The 17,754-nt window shown below is 39.6% G+C and overlaps 1 protein-coding gene across 1 annotated transcript in view; it reads left to right on the forward strand.

Moving 5' to 3' along the window:
* The first annotated feature begins 78 nt into the window (after positions 1-78).
* Positions 79-17,754, forward strand: part of LOC140947226 (phosphatidylinositol-3,5-bisphosphate 3-phosphatase MTMR6-like) — a 26,476-nt gene continuing 8,800 nt past the window's right edge. The window contains exons 1-11 of the mRNA XM_073396285.1: positions 79-216; positions 3,832-3,948; positions 4,157-4,319; positions 5,857-6,014; positions 7,076-7,204; positions 8,868-9,002; positions 10,300-10,432; positions 12,706-12,818; positions 13,593-13,718; positions 15,008-15,057; positions 16,572-16,725. Of these exons, the coding sequence (XP_073252386.1) occupies positions 193-216; positions 3,832-3,948; positions 4,157-4,319; positions 5,857-6,014; positions 7,076-7,204; positions 8,868-9,002; positions 10,300-10,432; positions 12,706-12,818; positions 13,593-13,718; positions 15,008-15,057; positions 16,572-16,725 (1,302 nt within the window). The 5' untranslated portion in view covers positions 79-192. The remainder of the gene's footprint in view (positions 217-3,831; positions 3,949-4,156; positions 4,320-5,856; positions 6,015-7,075; positions 7,205-8,867; positions 9,003-10,299; positions 10,433-12,705; positions 12,819-13,592; positions 13,719-15,007; positions 15,058-16,571; positions 16,726-17,754) is intronic.

Consider the following 17,754-nt stretch of genomic DNA (forward strand, 5'->3'; position numbering starts at 1 on the left):
TATGCACGTGAAAACAGCCAATAAAAATCCTCCTTTGAAAATGCACCTCGTTGCATCACGGGACATGCTTGTGAACTTTTCCAAGATGGCGTCGGATGCTGGAGGTTGATCTATCAATGAAGCTGTAAATAAAGATAAATTTTCATCAGAACAAAAGCTTTCAAGGATTTCCTGGAAGAAGGAACGACTACGATGGACCTGATAAAGACACCCAAGGTATCTAAGTCTAGATTCTGGTAAATTAAAGGGTCAAGACAAAGCTTACACCGCAGGTGTTAAAAATGCCGCAAGAGGCACTCTTTACGCAATATTTCCTCACGGGAAGAAGCGTGTGTAAATGTATCATCACGCTGGATCGGGAACTGTTAAACTTAATGTCCTTGATCAACAGCGTGGGACTACAGATCACGCGGTACAATGCAGATATCGCTTTGCGGTTATCTAGCCCCTCAGTCATTTTGATATTTCGCCCCATTTGCAAGCCTTGCTCTAACCTTTGAGCTGGGAAGGGAAGGCACAAAATATTAGTAATTATCATTGATCAAGCTCAAAGTGGGCCATTTAGTTGATTTTGATTCCCCCTCCAAAGGTGAGGGGTGGCTGTGTCACCGTGAAAAAAACAAGGTTGAATTCCTCGAAGGACGAGTTCTTGATGTAAAGCTTTCCTTTTCTCCACAAAAAGAAAGCCGAGCATTCTTTTGAACTTTCTCTTTCCATTTTTTGTCTTTTAACGGTGTATTTTTAACCTTGAAATGCAGAACTCTTGTCTTAAAACATCTGCATGGTGATCGTGCAGCAGCCATTTTGTTGGAAATGGATATCCGTCACTAAGGTTTCCAAATATGGTCAAAATGAATATTCACGAGCATTGAACGCGAGTTACACGTTTTAACCCCTTATGGGTTTCTGTGTTTATACAATAAAATTTATAGAACATTACATGGCCACGCGGAGATACGAAATTTCTCTTCTCATGTTGAAAAAATATTTCACGAGTGAGATCAATGAAATATTTTTTCAGCACGAGAAGAGAAAATTTGTATCTCTGCACAGCCGTGTAATATCCTCTATGGCCTGGCGCACGCTACTGGTGTACACGGCTAAGAATCTCACATCGTTTGGCTCTTATGAACTTATTAAAACTCAGATCGCATCGATATTTGGCAAGAAGTTAAAGTTTATAAACAGCTTTTCATTGAATATTTTTTTTGTGGCTGTAAGACCAAAATAAAATTGAAATATGAAAAGTATTGCTCAAAATGGGACCATTTTTTAACAGCTCGCGTAACATTTACAGTCTAACCACGCATATTGTGGGATTTCTCTGTTTCTGTTAATGGTACTTTGGAAAAATTTCTCCGAAGAGGTCAGTGACTTATGAGTACTAACTGTATTAAAAATTACTGAACATAATGCCAAAACAACAAAGTTTAGGGCGTTTTCACAAAGATGTTCTGTCTACATACGATCTCTGTGCAGCGCGAACGTCAATTTAAAAGATTGGTTTTCATTGACTTTCTGTTGTTGTTAAGAGAAGAAATAATAATTTTTGGAATGCTCATAAGTTAAACCTTCCTTATAGACTAACTGTTAAGACTTCGGGAAACCCATTTTTACGCTAAGATCAAATATGTAAGGTTAGACAGCATTTTTTTAACGTGAATTCGTAAACCGTGCGTTGGACCGAAAATCGGATTCTAGAGTGTGCTTTGGCATAAAGATTTTGTGCCTAAAATGTGCCTAAGATGTGCATAAAGTGTGCATTTTAGTTTTGAAAAACGTGCCTAAGCCGTGCCTAAGTTGTGCCCAAACTGTGCCTAATCTGTGCACAAGTTGTGCCAAAATATTGAGTCACTTGGAAAATCGTGTCCAGCCTATCGAGCTCCACAGCGAACGAAGGGCGCATGGCAATTATGTCAGTTTTGAGGTTTACAAAGTCTAGAAACACGGTCTGACGACCTTTTTATCCCCTAATAAGAAATCACATGACTCAGAATACGGTTAGAGACAGCAGGGGAAGCCCCGACAAACAGGAAAATGGAATCTTAAACAGGTTAGCGTATTTAAAGTAAGTGCTCAGCTCAATTACATTGTTGATATGCTAATTTCATCGATGTTAAAAAATTTCCAAGTAGGTTTCTTCTCCCCTTCTTAATGGAGCGTTTAGGTGGAACGAAACATTTATTTTTTTTGGGAGGGCAGATTTGCATTCAAAAAAAGAATTTACTTGTGATATGACTTATAAAATGAAAACGAAAAAATTGATTGCACGCCGATGAGTTTTGAAGCAAAATAAATGGCACGTCTCATCGATTGTTATACGATCAAAGCTTAATTTGCTAACAGAGCCAGAAAACAAAAACAAACAAGCAGCTTGAATTATTTTACTACTAAGTGTAAATCCTACTTTTTTAGTTAGAGAAATATTTTTAAAAAGCAGCCGCATTTTGTATTTAAAAAACAACACGCGTTGGCATGAAGGTTTCAAATTACCACTTTGTACTTTTCATGTTGTTATGCAAATTCAGGCCAATTTTACCGGGATCGCAAAAAGTATTATTTTTCTACGACTTTTATTGGCTCTTTTTGTGCCTTACTTCTTTAGCTTTGTTTTTGTTATTATGGCTTCGACTTTCTTTCACGATTTCTTTTAGAAACGAAAGAAAGCAAGTCTATAAAATTGCATGGCAATTGAAAAGGTTCAGACCGCATACATCGCGTGTGTAAACATGGACTGTCGAAGAATACTTTAATTTTTCAGACTTTCGGCGCGGCTCAAAACTTACACTTCCTATACTTCTAACTGTATCGTGTTTGATCTGAATTATTTTTGTAATTCGTACCAAGTTTGTTCTTTTTTGCAAGTCGGGTTACAAAGATTTTCAAAAAAGTGCCCAGCGTTGAATATTTGTGCCTAAACCGTGCCTAAACCGTGCCAAAACTGTGCCCAAACTGTGCCTAAAATGTGCCTTAGCAATATTTAAAACGTGCCTTAACTGTGCCTAAAGTGTGCCTAATCTGTGCCTTTGCATGTTTTTTTCCCGTGCTTTGGCACAAAAACCGTGCCTTTTCTTGTGCGCGAATCGTGCATAAGGCACGGTGTTACGCTCGTGTACACCAGTAGCGTGCGCCAAGCCCTATATAAAAATTATCAAAAATCGAAACAAATTGCAACTGATTCAAACTTTTTGAAATGTTATTTGAAGTGACCTGCAGCACTTCACTTTCCATTGGGAACTACTGGTAAAAGATAAATTTTAATTCTACTGTAATTTGAAGTCAATTCTATTTTTCTTATGAAAAATGAGGTTGTCCCACGGACAAGTCATGTCAAAGGTTTTCATGTCTGAACTAAATTTGTACTTGTCCTGGACAATCGGACATAGGTTTTGGGGCACCCGGAATTTGATGTATAACAAAGTTTGTTTAAAATGTTATTCTATATATTATTACTTACTTATTTAGGTTGGTCTGCAAGCAGAAAAAAAGGCCTTGCTGTTTGAAACTTGAAACAATGAAAACTGTTTAGAATGTTTACTGTGAAACTCACAAAACTGTGAGCACCAGTAATATTCATGGAATGTTATCCTATTGTGAAGAGAACGCCCATAAGACGTGAGAAACCTGACCCGCAAACAGCAACAGTGGTTAGTTTTGTGGTTTGCTCGCATGTCCTGAACTTCATTGTGATTGGTGTCTACACAATCAACATTCCTGAAATTTTTCAGCCGTTCACGGTTTCCTGAGTTTGACAGTAACATCCTTCAAGAAGGGCAAGTTCTATTTTAAGTAATTGTAATTATTGATAACTTGTGTCATTTTCCCCTGTAGGTTGACAATGTCCGATTGATGACAAAACATGGTAAAAGAAAAGCAGCAGTTGGTACATTGTATCTAACAGCGACTCATCTAATATTTGTTGACCCTGACTGTTCTAAAGAAACTTGGGTCAGTATCTTTGGTCATTGTGCTTTAATTTTCTCGACTAGACTTAACCACTTATTGTGCCAGGGTCTGTGAAGGTGTTGTTTGTAAGGTCTATCTTGCTGTTCCTGAACACTTGACATCTCTTCTTGCAATAAAGTAAATTATTAAATAAGACTGTGAGTAAGATATTGTTTGTTAACTTTATATATTTTTTCCTTCCTTTTCACAGATTCTTCATTCCCACATCGCCTCAGTGGAGAAACTTCCTCTAAATGCCGCCGGATCTCCTTTAAAAATCCGCTGCAAAACTTTTCAGATTGTTACATTTATCATTTCAAGAGACAGGGATAGCCAAGAGATTTACTCATGTCTGCTACAACTTTCTAATCCAGGTGACTTACAAATGACATTTTCCTATCAAGAGTCGCCTGTGCAACAGACAGAACTTAAAACTTCTTGTTTAGTCCATCTGGGTCATCAACTGTGCACCAGGCCCCAGTTGTTTAAAAGGTGGATAGTGCTATCCACTGGATAAATCTCTATCCACAGGATAATGCAATAATAATAATTACCCTAATATTTATCCACTGGATAGTGATTTATCTGGTAGATAGCGCCATCCAGCTTTTGAACAACTGGGGCCAGGATTTGATTATGGTAAAACAGAAAATAAGCCCCGGGGCTTATATTTTTCAAAGGCCCTTTTTGGGGGGCGTATATACAGAGGAAATTTGCATCTCAAAATCGATTGGGCTAATTTCTTCATCGGAAGGAAATTTAAGTCAGTAATATGCAAGAAGATTTTAGTGAAACTCACTGTGAGGATGTAGATCTCACAACTGCAAATTGTTTTTAATATTGAAAATGCAATTCTTTGTTCAGAGGTAAAGTAACGTCAATAATAAGGTACTTAGCACTGTTCACACAAAAAAATGAATTGTAATAAAAAGTCCAGACTTGTAGCCAAGGTTTTGGAATCTAGGGAGCTTCAACAGTGGAACAGCTTCCTCTGTGTTGGTTAGTTCAAAATCTCCCTTTTCTGACGAGTCATTTTCATCAGTGGAAGAGTTCACGCAAAATTTTTCATTTGGTTTTGGCATGACATACTCACTGATGCCTTTTAAGTGGAGTAACAGATTCTCACTTCCATCAATATAAACATTCATGCCACATTTCTTGTATGAGCACTTCACCATTTCCCTGTTAGAGCAAATGTGATCCTATGCATTTCCAACCCATCTCGTCAAGAGTATCCTTCTCTCAGACGCCTTGTGTTACTGTACCGTTTTTGCTTTGTTTTACTTTGTATCTGAGGGTAATTTCCAGGTATAAGTCCCTGGGGGCCTATATTCAGGGGGCTGATTTAACAGAGGGTGCTTTGCATTACAAGTGTGGGGGGCTTATACCATAAATTTTATGGTATGTGCTGTCATTTGCCTGTTAAAAATGCCATTGCTTATTTGCCAAGCATGTTGAATGGAAATTCCAAAGCATTTCCAGTAAATTAATTGAGTTAGTTGGGGGGCCCAGAAAAAGGATATAGGGACTGCTTCACAGACGTTACCCACAGACATATAAGTTTGAATTTTTATGTTTATAGGCCTAGTTAACATAAGCGATATAGTTTCCTTTAAGCCTCCTCGCCATTACTTTCTCTAGCTTTGTATCTGTTGTCTTCTTGTTATCATTTACATGTATCTGTGTGGCAAATGAACAAAATACAAATACAAATAATACTAAATGAAATTTTAAGAATACCTTGTGAATGTTCTGCTGCTACAGAGTTATCATTAATTATTTTGAATGGTCACAATATCAAATTTGATCAATGCACTAGTACATGCCTCCACAATGTTATTACCGGTAATTTTACTGACTTTGTCAACTTCTGAAAAGTCAAGTTTACAAACTTTGTACTTCATTTTGTAGAAAAACTTGAAGATTTGTATGCATTCTCTTATAATCCCCTGAGTGAGAAGCTGACTAGATCTGCAGGCTGGGCCTTATTTGACATTCAGTCGGAGTATGCAAGGATGGGATTGCCAAACAGTGAGTGGTGCTGCAGCACTTTGAACAAAGACTACAAGGTTGGTAATGTATGTAATATTTGAATAAGCACCCACCCCCACCCTATTCCCCTCCCCTTCCACTCAAACTCGAGAAAGTGCTCACCCCCATCCCACCCCCCTCCCCCCTCCCACCCCGAAAGAATTTAAGTGCATAAGTAAAGTATTGATTATTATTATTATTTTATTCACTGGTGTACAATCTCTAGATTCATATTGTAGGTAGCACCAGAGAATTCACTTATTGACTTGAGTGGCATGAGATTGAAATTGAATAAGTACTAATAAGAGACTTCCTTGATGACGGAGTTTTCTTCAGAGTATTTTACAGAAACCTTGCTTTGTTAATTCTTCGCTTTTTGTTATTATCATTCATTGTTTTGTTGCAAAATAAACATACTGCACTTGCTGATGATGAAAATTTAATTTTAAGCGCCCAGCCTCGAATAAGTGCCCACTCTCCAGGTCCAAAAATTTAATAAGTGCACAGGGCGGTTAATCAAATAAATATGGATTCTGTTGTGTATTACATTGAATTAGAAGTACTGTAAAACTTGCATCTACAGTGCTGCGTTACTTGCACCTTGCTATTATTATGAACTATGGCAATTACAGAGTATATGTAGAGCTGCTAAATCCTGGCTGAAGATGTTTTACTGAAGTGCACTCCCCCTACAATGGGCTCCTGCTAGTCTGTACATCCTTCTAGCCCCATCTTTCAACATTTAGAGATACAGTCATCAACTAAATCAAACCAACTGCAGTTTCCCCAAGTTCAATCAGATGGAATAGCCTCTGATCTAATAAATCAACTGACTTGATACAACTCAATTTGAATCGCAGATGACTACTGCACAGGTTCTTGAAACACCAGTCACTGTCAACAACTATCCTATTCATGACTATAACCTGGACTATCATGCTTCAACTACTTACATTTTGTATGAACTAACTCCTGAGTTCAAACCATTTACTCCTTTACAAACGTATCATAACTGGAACTGTTTGTTGGATTTTCTTTGAAAATTTTTATTTAACTGTGTTGTTTTAATACAAACTCACTGTTGTTTCTCTCCATCTAGATATGTGACACATATCCCAGTATATTGTATCTTCCTGTGGCTGCTTCCAACCCTGTTCTTGTTGGTAGTGCTAGGTTCCGAAGTCGAGGCAGATTACCTGCTTTGTCCTTTTATTACAAGAAAACCAAGGTGAACAGAACATGTTACTGATTTTCGATTAGATGTTCAAGTGAAGGTGTTGTTATTGATCAGTTTTCCCCTCACGTACATGTACAGTATGGCCCAAAAATAATGTATGCGCAAGAAGTTGCTGGGCAGCAAGAACATGCAAGCCACGGCAAGAAGAGAAGGTGTTGTATTTTTGCAGTTTACCCGCGAGAACTTTGAAAAGCAAGTAGTCAAAAAGTCTTTACCTCAAGAAGCTAGAAAATTACCGCAAGCCTCAAGAAGGCACAAGAAGTTGTTTATACATAAGTGTTAACCTGGAAGAAGTTTGTGGTGTTCGTTGCCTTTTTATTATAACATCATTAGTGGCATTGAATTTATCCAGCCTATGAGTACCCTGCGGTGGCGATAGGTAATCATGCAATCACACATGTAAAAAGTTGCCTGAGAAAGCAAGTAGCAAAAAGGAGCAAGGAAAGTTGCTAGCTTGCGGGCGCAAAAAGAAGTTATTGCGTGTGCATTATTTTTGGGCTGTACTGTAAATACGATAGTCAAGAGACGGCTGGTTACTTTCATAGGAATCAAAATTAATCATTGAACAAGTTTGGTTGATTGGGATGATCAATATTTGATTAAATCTAGACAACTTAGTGAGAAGGAGTAAAGCCTTAATAAAGACACTAATGGCAAAAACAGTTAAGGGAGGCTCCACCAAAGATAAATTCTACAGTGACATTTCAAGCCTAGTTACTTTACTAGTGCTCTCATTAAGGGCTGGAAGGCAGGGATTTCCCCTGGCTGCTTTCATAGGAACCTGAACCTCAAGAAGAACCTCAATGAAGAAATAAGCAAGTGGATGGGGAGGGAATGCAATTAAGCAACAAAACTTGATTAATATACAGGGATGAACACTGAATTTCAACTGGAGTGACAAAAAAGTAAGGACAAAGAATTGACAGAGCTGTTTTGAAATAAATTCAATGTTTCAGACTTCAGTACAAGTTTTTTGTTCCCAAATTGTCCCGCGATATGACATTTTGCAGGTTATTGTGGGTAAAAGATTATGTAGAAATGACGGATCTGAAGGGAAACAAATGTACTTCAAGTTAACAGGAGGTTCAAGTTATAAAGGATTCTAGTTATGGGAAGTCGACTGTATTACGTTTTACTTACCTGTAATAATACAGTCGAACCTCCATGATTTTGGAAACACTTCTTGTAAGCGACCACCTCCTTTAAGCACCAGCGATCCAAAACACCAAAATCTTCCCAGTCAAAGCCCCTTGAGTAAACCTCTTGTAAATGATCACCTCTCATAAGCGACTACGACCGCTTATGGGCATGATAGTTTTGTAAATTTTCATTGTCTTTAACCTCTTGTAAACAACCACTTGACACATCATGTGATCTCTCTGTTCGCTGTAGGAACTAGGCCACTCAGAGTATATGAAGAACTTTCAATGACACAATGAAACTACACAATGTATGTTACTTAGAAAAATTATCTGCCAAAAAGTGAACGTGTCAGGGCCGCTACTTGGAATAGACCCCTTATGGTTCGATTCTCGTAAGAGACCACCTCCTGTAAGCGACCGTGATCTTGGTAGTTTGGGTGGTTGCTTACGGAAAGTTGGACTGTATACATTCCAGGCGTCCCTTGATCAACATTTTAAAAAACACTTTTCAGTCAGCAATTTGCCGCTGCAGTCAGCCTTTGTCAGGGTTCAACTCACGATGCCAGGAAGATGAAACTCTCATTGACATCATCATGAGAACTACACCCAGTGCTAGTTATGTTTACATAGTGGATACAAGACCCAAGGTACATGTATGTTTGAGCGCTTTCCATTTGTCGGAAAAGGCCAGTCAGACCATTCCTGTCACTATAAGAATTTCACTTTTAATCCAAACTATCCAGCCAGATCAGTCAATTCCAAAATGATGTGCATGGTGTTGGTGGGTTTTTTGGTAAAAGCTCTTAAAAAAGCCATTTTTCATTTTTTAAAAAACCACTCCAGCTGGCCAGTTCTGACTTTTGATAAGTGCTGTTAGTCTCCAGTCTCAGAATGCTTAACACAGGATTCTTTAAATAACCTTTGTATAGTAAAGTTTATCACTTTTCCACCACGTTTTTTGCATCCTGCAACAGAATTAATATAAATACTTTCATTGCTATAACAGAATGATGGAAACAAAGAGTAATTTGTACAAAAAAACAAAACAAAACAAAACAATGACAACAACAACAATAGTAAGGCCAAAAGGTCCCTATTTTTCTGTTATGACACATTAGAGAGTTTTAGATTCAAGTTTACCGCGAACCTCTAACCGCAGTTTGAGGTTACCCGTTTGCGGTTCGACGTTCAAACGTAATTCGATTTAGATTGGCGGTGGATTGGATTACGGCCGCCATTTTGAATCAGCAGCCATGAATGGGACTTGTTTTCAAGATCAAATAGAATTTATCAAATTTAGCATTTCGCCCGAATTTGTGCCTCTGTTAATGAATAAAGACTTGCTCCACAAGATTTTTGTTTCATTACGTGTGATAAAACAAGAATTATACGCTAAAAGCTTTCAGGTAAATGACATATGTGAAAACCTACCTCCCAACGATGAAAATGCACGTCGTAAACCTCAAACGTGACGCGAAAGACTTGTCACGTGACCTCAGGCGGTTAGAGGTTTGCGGTAAACTCGGATCTAAAACTCTCTGTTAACAACCAAATGCGTAAGGGCTTGCAAGCCCCCATGTTTCTTTAGTGACACATTTATAAACATTGCTTGCCAAAGATTTTGGATCTCTTGGTCTTTGCTTCAGCCAAAACATATCAATCAAAGAAAAAAATAATGTTATTCACTGAGAGACTAAAAAATAGGTTGAAATCAGAGAGTTTATAGAACTAACTTGATGAAAGATTGAGTACAATAATAAGACCTTAAGTGATTTCTGATCTAATGTCATATTCTCTTTTTGATACAAAAGCATTTACAAGGTAAATGGAAGGGGAGAATCTCTTACTAAATCAGAAGTCACTTGGAGCCTTTTTTTCCAGGCTTCCCTTCCAATGTTTTTGTATTGTATCTGTAAATTCAATGGTATGTTTCTATTGTTACAGATAAATGCCATGGCTAACAAGGCTGCAGGAAAGGGATATGAGAATACAGATTTTTATGAGAATGTCAAGTTTCAGTTTGTGGGGATTGAAAATATTCATGTTATGAGACAAAGTCTACAGAAAATGACTGAATGTAAGTACTGCTGTGATTTTATATATTGACTGTGGTTTGCAAATTCGAAGAGAAGCGAGAGAGCTCACGAGCTTGTTCTTTGAGCTTCGTTTAGTCATTTGATCATAGTTGGCCTTAAATACGAAAGATTAGAGAGCTTTAGATTCGAGGACGACATTTAATTTTACGTTTTCTCACCTATTAGAGACGTTTAGATTCTAAGACGAGGACGACTACGAGTACGAGATTTTCTCAATACTACTTAGTTCTCGAGCGTGAACCAGCGTCATTTTGGCGGGAAAACGTGGTAGCCGTCGTCATTCTATTAGGGACCTTACGAAACTACGACGGCAACGGCAACGGGAAAGTCAAAAAAGCAATAGGTTTAATGAGCAAAACAACAACTCTGCACGTGCATCAGGCTTTTTTGTACATTTCTTTGCAGTCCCTGCATAATTACGACGTGAAACGAACAAATTTCAAGTTTACTTGGGAACGGGAACGGCAAGGCGATAAATTCTACCATCTCTGTTAGAAATCGGGCGCGGTTCCTTCTCTTCAAGTCCAACCCAAATTCCCTTCTTTTAAGTAACTGGGCCCCTTGGAATAATCGCGGAAGAAAGTGAAAGGATGCGAAGTCTATTTTTCAACGACTTTTTCATGGACGTCAACGTTGTCGGATCGTAAGGTCCCTATTCCCATTCTACTACGAGTTTTAGCGCGAATGTCGTAGTGGCGAAAACAAGTTATTAAATGTTAGATGTTTTATCATTTTGCGATGGGGAAAGCGCGTAACCTCCTTCGCTAAGATAACAGTGCTAACTTTTCTTGTGAAATATGATAAAATATAGCTTTCCGGGAAGTCCTATGTTTTGAGAATGGGCGAAAAAAGTTCAAGTCAAATCTCGTACTCGTAGTCGTTCTCCTCCTCGAATCTAAAGGTCTCTATTCTCTAAAATAGATACGCCGAAGAGCTTCATTGTACTTTTTTTCACCACAAAAGTTAGTTCGCTTATTTCCGTTGAAGGAGATGAAGCCCTCTCCCGATCGCTAAATGATAAAGTTCCTAACATTTGATGGCTTATTTTCGCCACTACGACGTTTCTGCTATAACTCGTGGTAGAATGACGACAGCTATCACATTTTCTCGCCAAAATCATGTTGGTTAGCGCGCGTGCGCTACCTAGTATTGAAAAAATCTCGTTCTCGTTGTCGTTCTTGTCTTAGAATCCAAAGCACTCTGATGATAACATCACACAGGATAAATTTCTCAAGAAAAAATAAAGTCAAACTTCCTGTAAGTGACTACTCAGAATGCAAAGTATTACTGAATGGCTGCTTACGAGAGGTGGTCACCTGGGGGGCATTGAATCAAACAAGATCTTTCTGGCAAGAACTCTGGACACATAGACTGATATGCTTTTTTGAAGTTACGATGTGTGCACTGTAGTTCATGCTGTCACTAAAAGTCCTAGTGTTCTCTGAGTCGCGTAGTAAATACGGTGAACAAAGAGATCAGACTATGAGTCAAGTAGTTGATTACAAGAGGTTAAAAACAATGGAAAAGTTGCTAGTCAGTTTATTTTATGCGCTTCAAAAAATGGGTATACAGTAGAACTGATTAGTACATGTACATTAGGTGGTCATTTTAATAGAGGTTCTAACTATAGCACTTTGACTTGATTTTTTTTTTTGGTATTTGGAATACTGGGTGGTCACTTATTTTATGATACAGACCTGCCAAGTGTCACGCCTAAGGCATGATTGTCACGCCTGCGGATCGAAAACTTCGATCTCACGCCTACTCATGCGTCTGTTCCAATTACTCGCGTCTGGTAGAAAAGTTTGAGCCATTACAGCATTTACTGACACATTTTGAGGAAATATATTAATTATTTAAAGAAACTGGAGCCGATGAGAGAAAAGAAAAGTCCATGTGAATGATCGACTTTCTCCGAATTCTCTTATTTTAGTAAGGAAAATCCCTGGAGACAAGGTAGTTTTCCTTCAAGTTCCCGTGTTCGTGTTAGACGGAACTCTTCAGAACGTCTTCGGACATCCTTTTTACTATCAGACCTCTACGAAAAATCCTAGCACTCTTTTAAGGATAAGAATGTCACGCCTATAAATTAAAGAAAGTTGGCAGGTATCATGTACATGTAGGTGATAGGGTGTTGATGTTGGACTGCGCAATCGTTAGCATGCCCAGCGTCACTCAGATGTTTCTCGTAAACCTAAGACCGAGCTGCATATAGGTTCATCCACTTTTGTTGTGTTCATTCTTATCTTTTCAGTGGTGTGTGAAACTCCTGATTTGACTGTTAAGTCTTTGACAAGCGGGTTGGAAAGCAGTGGATGGCTAAAGCATATCAAATCTGTTTTAGATACATCAGTGTTTATAGCTAAGGTGAGGTAATAAATGAATGTCTAATAACTTTCAGTCTAACTACACTTGCATCAGATGCCTAAAATTTCACTTCCTAAGTGCATGTACTACGACTTTGTTAATTCGCTCTTGTCATTTTCGGCTTCTTCCCCACGAAAGACCCCTTTTTTCAACTTTTACTGGGACCAGTTAGCATAAATTAGTCAATACCACTGGAAAGAACGCCCTAAAATTAGCAAAGTTGCCAAGTTGAAGAATGATTTATTGAAAGCTAACAAAGATACATGTACAGCTCCTCAAAGTCACAAAATTTTACAGAGGGTAAAGTTCGTGTCCTTCACGTCACAAGCATTTGTAAAATTTCACGACTTTCTGGAGCAATGTCATCGCTCCCTTGTTAACTAATTTCAAGCAGTTTCCAGCAGTGTCCATGGATATTCTCTCACTGGTCTTTTCAAAATTTGCAAAAAAACCGTACAAGGGTTACCCTGGGTACCAGAGGTTTTTTCTCGCGTGCGACGGGGACCTCCGTTTCGTCGGCCGCAGGCCGACACGTCTTCGGCCGAAGGCCGAAGACACGACTTGACCGAAACCGGAAACCGCGCATGAAAAGCCTCTGGCACCCAGGGTATAGAAGGGTGCTTTGTGGGCAAGAACATTGCTAGAGGATGCAAGGAACGATTACGCAGAGAAATACAGTGCCTTGCTTGGTGCTTGTACAGTTTAGTTGTGTTCAGCAGTTTGACATTTGTGTATTGATTGATCTCTCTGGACTTTTTTGTGATCTTAATCAAGGCTGTTGCCGAGGAGAGTGTCAATGTAGTAGTCCATTGTAGTGATGGATGGGACAGAACAGCGCAAACATGCTCTCTGGCAAGCATCATTCTTGATCCGTACTACAGAACTATGCATGGTTTTCAGGTACGTTTACTACGTTTAGTAACTAAGTGTTTGGAGACACTTTCATAGGGTACATTGGTCTTCTTTTTGTTTCTTAGGTTTCCAATATTCTTCACAGAGAAAATCCTAGTGTTTTTGTCCTGTTATCACCCATTGGTAGTAAATATTACATTTTGTCATGAGCGATATTACATGATTTATTGCGGGCGACCAGAGGAGCCCGCAATCCTAATCTCTAGGCAGCTGTTACGCATACCCAGCACGTATGTAGTCAGCATTCGTTTAGACTTGCAGTAAGACTAATTGGAATTCATAGAATCTTATATCACTCGTAATTCGATCAAGCGGATTTTGATCTTTTATCAAGTGAAACTTTATTCGCAAAGCACAGCGGTGAACCAAGAGCTTGACCTCGCCAAAACTCCCTGACCTTTGGTTATTACTGCGTTATAGATGTATATTTATAGCGGTGCCCTCGCGCGCGCAAAGACCGCGAAGCGAAGCACCACGGGTAAGAAATTTGGTTATCTATGCATCCAAGTAATTTTGGTTCTGCAAAAAATGATAGTCCTTACGTACGTCCCCCCCCCCCTTCATGTAAGCCGGGGTGAAATTTCGCATATCAAGAACAGCGCGTTTTGGCGGTAAATCGCGTGGCCGTACTTTTAGAAAGAAAAAACAACAACAACAGCAAAGACGGGTATTTTCTTCGACTAAATTTTAATGTCAACACTTATGTGGATAGCAGGAAAGAGCTAGAGTGAGGGATAAAAACAATTAAAGGAGACCAATTTCGTCAGACGAAAAATATGAACTTTTTATAGCGGTGGTACGACTGACTGAGATATACAAGCGGCCACCAAAGTGAAAAATGAGCGGCAGTGGAAAAAAAAGAGCGAACAGGAACACATACGACTTTCCTACATAAAAGGTGTAACTAGGAAGTTTCACGCTGTCGTCGTGCAAAGCAACGACAAAGAAATGTGCACAAGTGTGCTGTTCGTGCAAAGTTGTTTGTTCAGTTGTATTGCTAATTAGACCATTTTATTATTTTGCCGTTCTCGTTGCTGTCGCCGTTTAGCATTACACGATTTCATTTTTTTTGTACGTTAGTATATTAACGAGAGCTTCGCTTCTAGCCCTGGCTAAATCTATATTTAATATATTTAACAGGAACACAGTTGTTGTCCGGTTACCTTTGGTATGATAATTTTTCATGCAGAATGTTCACTAGGCTTTCTAGCAAAACCAGCCCATTGTTTGTCCCTTTGAGTCATTCCAACTGTTGTGTTCTTATTTTCTATGCACAGGTATTAATTGAAAAAGAATGGCTGGCATTTGGCCACAAGTTCACTGACAGGTAGGTTACTTTTATCTGTTTCATAGCTTGCGTAGCCGGCGGGATTGTTATGCGCAGGGTACTTTCTTGCACTTCCCCGACGACTTGAAATCTAAAGCCTAAGGATAAGGACATACGCACGCGCAGAATCGCATATTTGACTCAATTCTCAATACCAGCTCTCCTAAGCCCGATGATAAACAAGATGGCGGACAAAGCGTCCGCCATATTGCTTTTGATAAGTCCGCATGAGGTCTGGGTCAAAGTGACAGTATGATTGGTTCACGGCCTTGTGCTTATGCTTTTGCTTATGTCGACACAGTTTTCACTAGTCAATAGCATAACACCCAATCCATGTCGTAGCTTTCCCCTCTACAAAGGCTGTTGCGATAATTCAATGTCAGGTCTTAACTATTAACTGAGTGTCAATGTATAATAAGTCAGACCTAGCAGCAGTAGCCTGCGTTGCAGGCGGACTCAGTGTCCCTCGAGATCCACAGTGGATAGAGAACTCAATGGAGAGATTTAAGCCTGGTTCTTATATGCCTCCGAAGTACCCGCTACGCGGCCGTGGGTACTGCCTGCAATACTACTCCGACATATGAGGAGGTCTTTACCGCTGGCATGCCTGCGAAGTCGAACTCGTGTCAACTTCGCAGGCACGCCGGCGGTAAAGACTGAAACCTGGTCTCATATACCGCCGAAGTACCTGCGACGTAGCCGTCGGTACTGCCTGCGATACAACTCCGACATAATTATGAGGAAATAAGGCCGCCGTCAACAAGAAACATCGCAGGTCTTTACCGCCGGCACGTCTGCGAAGTTGAACTTGAGTCAACTTCGCAGGCGTGCGGGCGGTAAAGACTGACAAGGCCCATGTTGCCGGCGACTTCTGTTCTCATATCGGAATAGTATCGCAGGCAGTACCGGCAACTATGTCGTACGTTGCTTCACCTCTCCCCTAAATCTCTCTAATGTATCAGGGATTTAGTTACAGTCAAACCAGGTCAAGCGTACCCCCCAAGAATCTATTAATGAATTTATTATTCAAAAGTTGAATCCGTTGCTAGCTGTAGATTTCAGATTGATCTCTGCATTCTTGTATGTGTAATGAGCCGTGAATTCACACGCGAGGCAGTTATGAAATTTCTACCAGCTCCATTTTCCTGAAGTTGATGTAAATGTCTTCTAAGAAGCTTAATCCATTCAAAGATTTCCAATCTGACCAAATACAGGGAAGTTCTCGTAAAATATTCACTGCTCATTATGCATGCAGAAATGCCGCTTTGATTTTGACACCAGTTACAGGAACGACTAACGGATTCATTTTTCAAATAATCAATTCACTGATAGAATCTTGGGGGGTACGCTTGACTTGGTTTGACTGTAAACAGTCTGCAACGCAGGTATATAGCTACAGCTGGGCTCTGATAGTGACATTTGCAAAAATTTACCCATACTGTGGCCGACAGACTGAATCTGTCATTTTTGCGACTACTCGCCTCTGACCCTCGTGTTTTTGCTTTATTTGTCAGGTGTGGTTTTCTTCAATCGGATGGCAAGGATACGTCACCAGTGTTTCTTCAGTTCTTAGAAGGCGTATGGCAGTTACAGGAACAGTTTCCTTTTGCATTCCAGTTTAATGAGCGATTCCTTCTTGCAATTCATGATCACTTATATTCTTGTCAGGTATGACCATGTAATGGTGATATATTTTTATTTTTATTTTTTACCAGCTTTTCTGGACACAGCCCTGCCCAGAGGGAATGGGCACGAAAGGGACTCATAGGTCCCATGCGAGGTTCATGCGAGGTACCATCCCTACCCAATCCCACAACTCGTAAAGGTTGGCCACACCACCGGGGTTTACGTCCCGTACTCTTTTCGGAAAGTGGTGTGGGTTTTTTTACGTCCCACAAAAACAGATTAGTGAAAGTGCTGTGAGACGGGACCTACGGTTTTTCGTCCTTATCCGAGAAGACTAGAAAGTCTAACCATTTGAAGATGTCATTACAAAGGCAGCACTTTCTTCTCAGTTTATTAACGACCCTGAGTCTTGGTCCGGCCTGGATTTGAACTCGCAACCTCCCGCTCAGCAGACCGGTACTCTCCCAACTGAGCTTACAAGGTGGCGGCGGAATCATAGTTTTGCAGGTTTTGTTTTATTGGTATAAAGTAATGCGCTGATCTTGAGCAATAAAAATAGCAACTGGATTTTGAAATAACAAAACAGAACACCTGACCCTGATTGTGAGATCCTCTTTGAGTGCATCGCTCATAAGTATAGAGCTTTAGATTCTGAGACAAGGACGACTACGAGTACGAGATTTTCTCAATACTAAGTATTGCTCACCTGTGAACCAGCGTCGTTTTGGCGGGAAAACGTGATAGCCGTCGTCATTCTACAACAAGTTTTAGCCAGAATGTCGTAGTGGCGGGAGCAAGTTAAGTTTATCAAAAGTAAGCAATTTTATCACTTTGCTATCGGGAGAGGGTTTAAACTCCTTCAGTATAAATAACCGTATCAACTTTTTTGGTGAAAAAGTGAAAGGTAGCTTTTCGGGGTGCCTTTGTTTTGAGAACACGAACAAAAACTTTAAGTTAAATCTCGTACTCGTACTCATCCTCTAATCTAAAGTTCTCTGATATCTTTTTGATGGATCACATTTCCTAAATATTAAATACTTTGGTTAAGTAGCCTCTTTGGAATTAAACTGG

The sequence above is a fragment of the Porites lutea genome, chromosome 9, assembly GCF_958299795.1.
Source record: "Porites lutea chromosome 9, jaPorLute2.1, whole genome shotgun sequence".
NCBI classification, from domain to species: Eukaryota; Metazoa; Cnidaria; class Anthozoa; order Scleractinia; family Poritidae; genus Porites; species Porites lutea.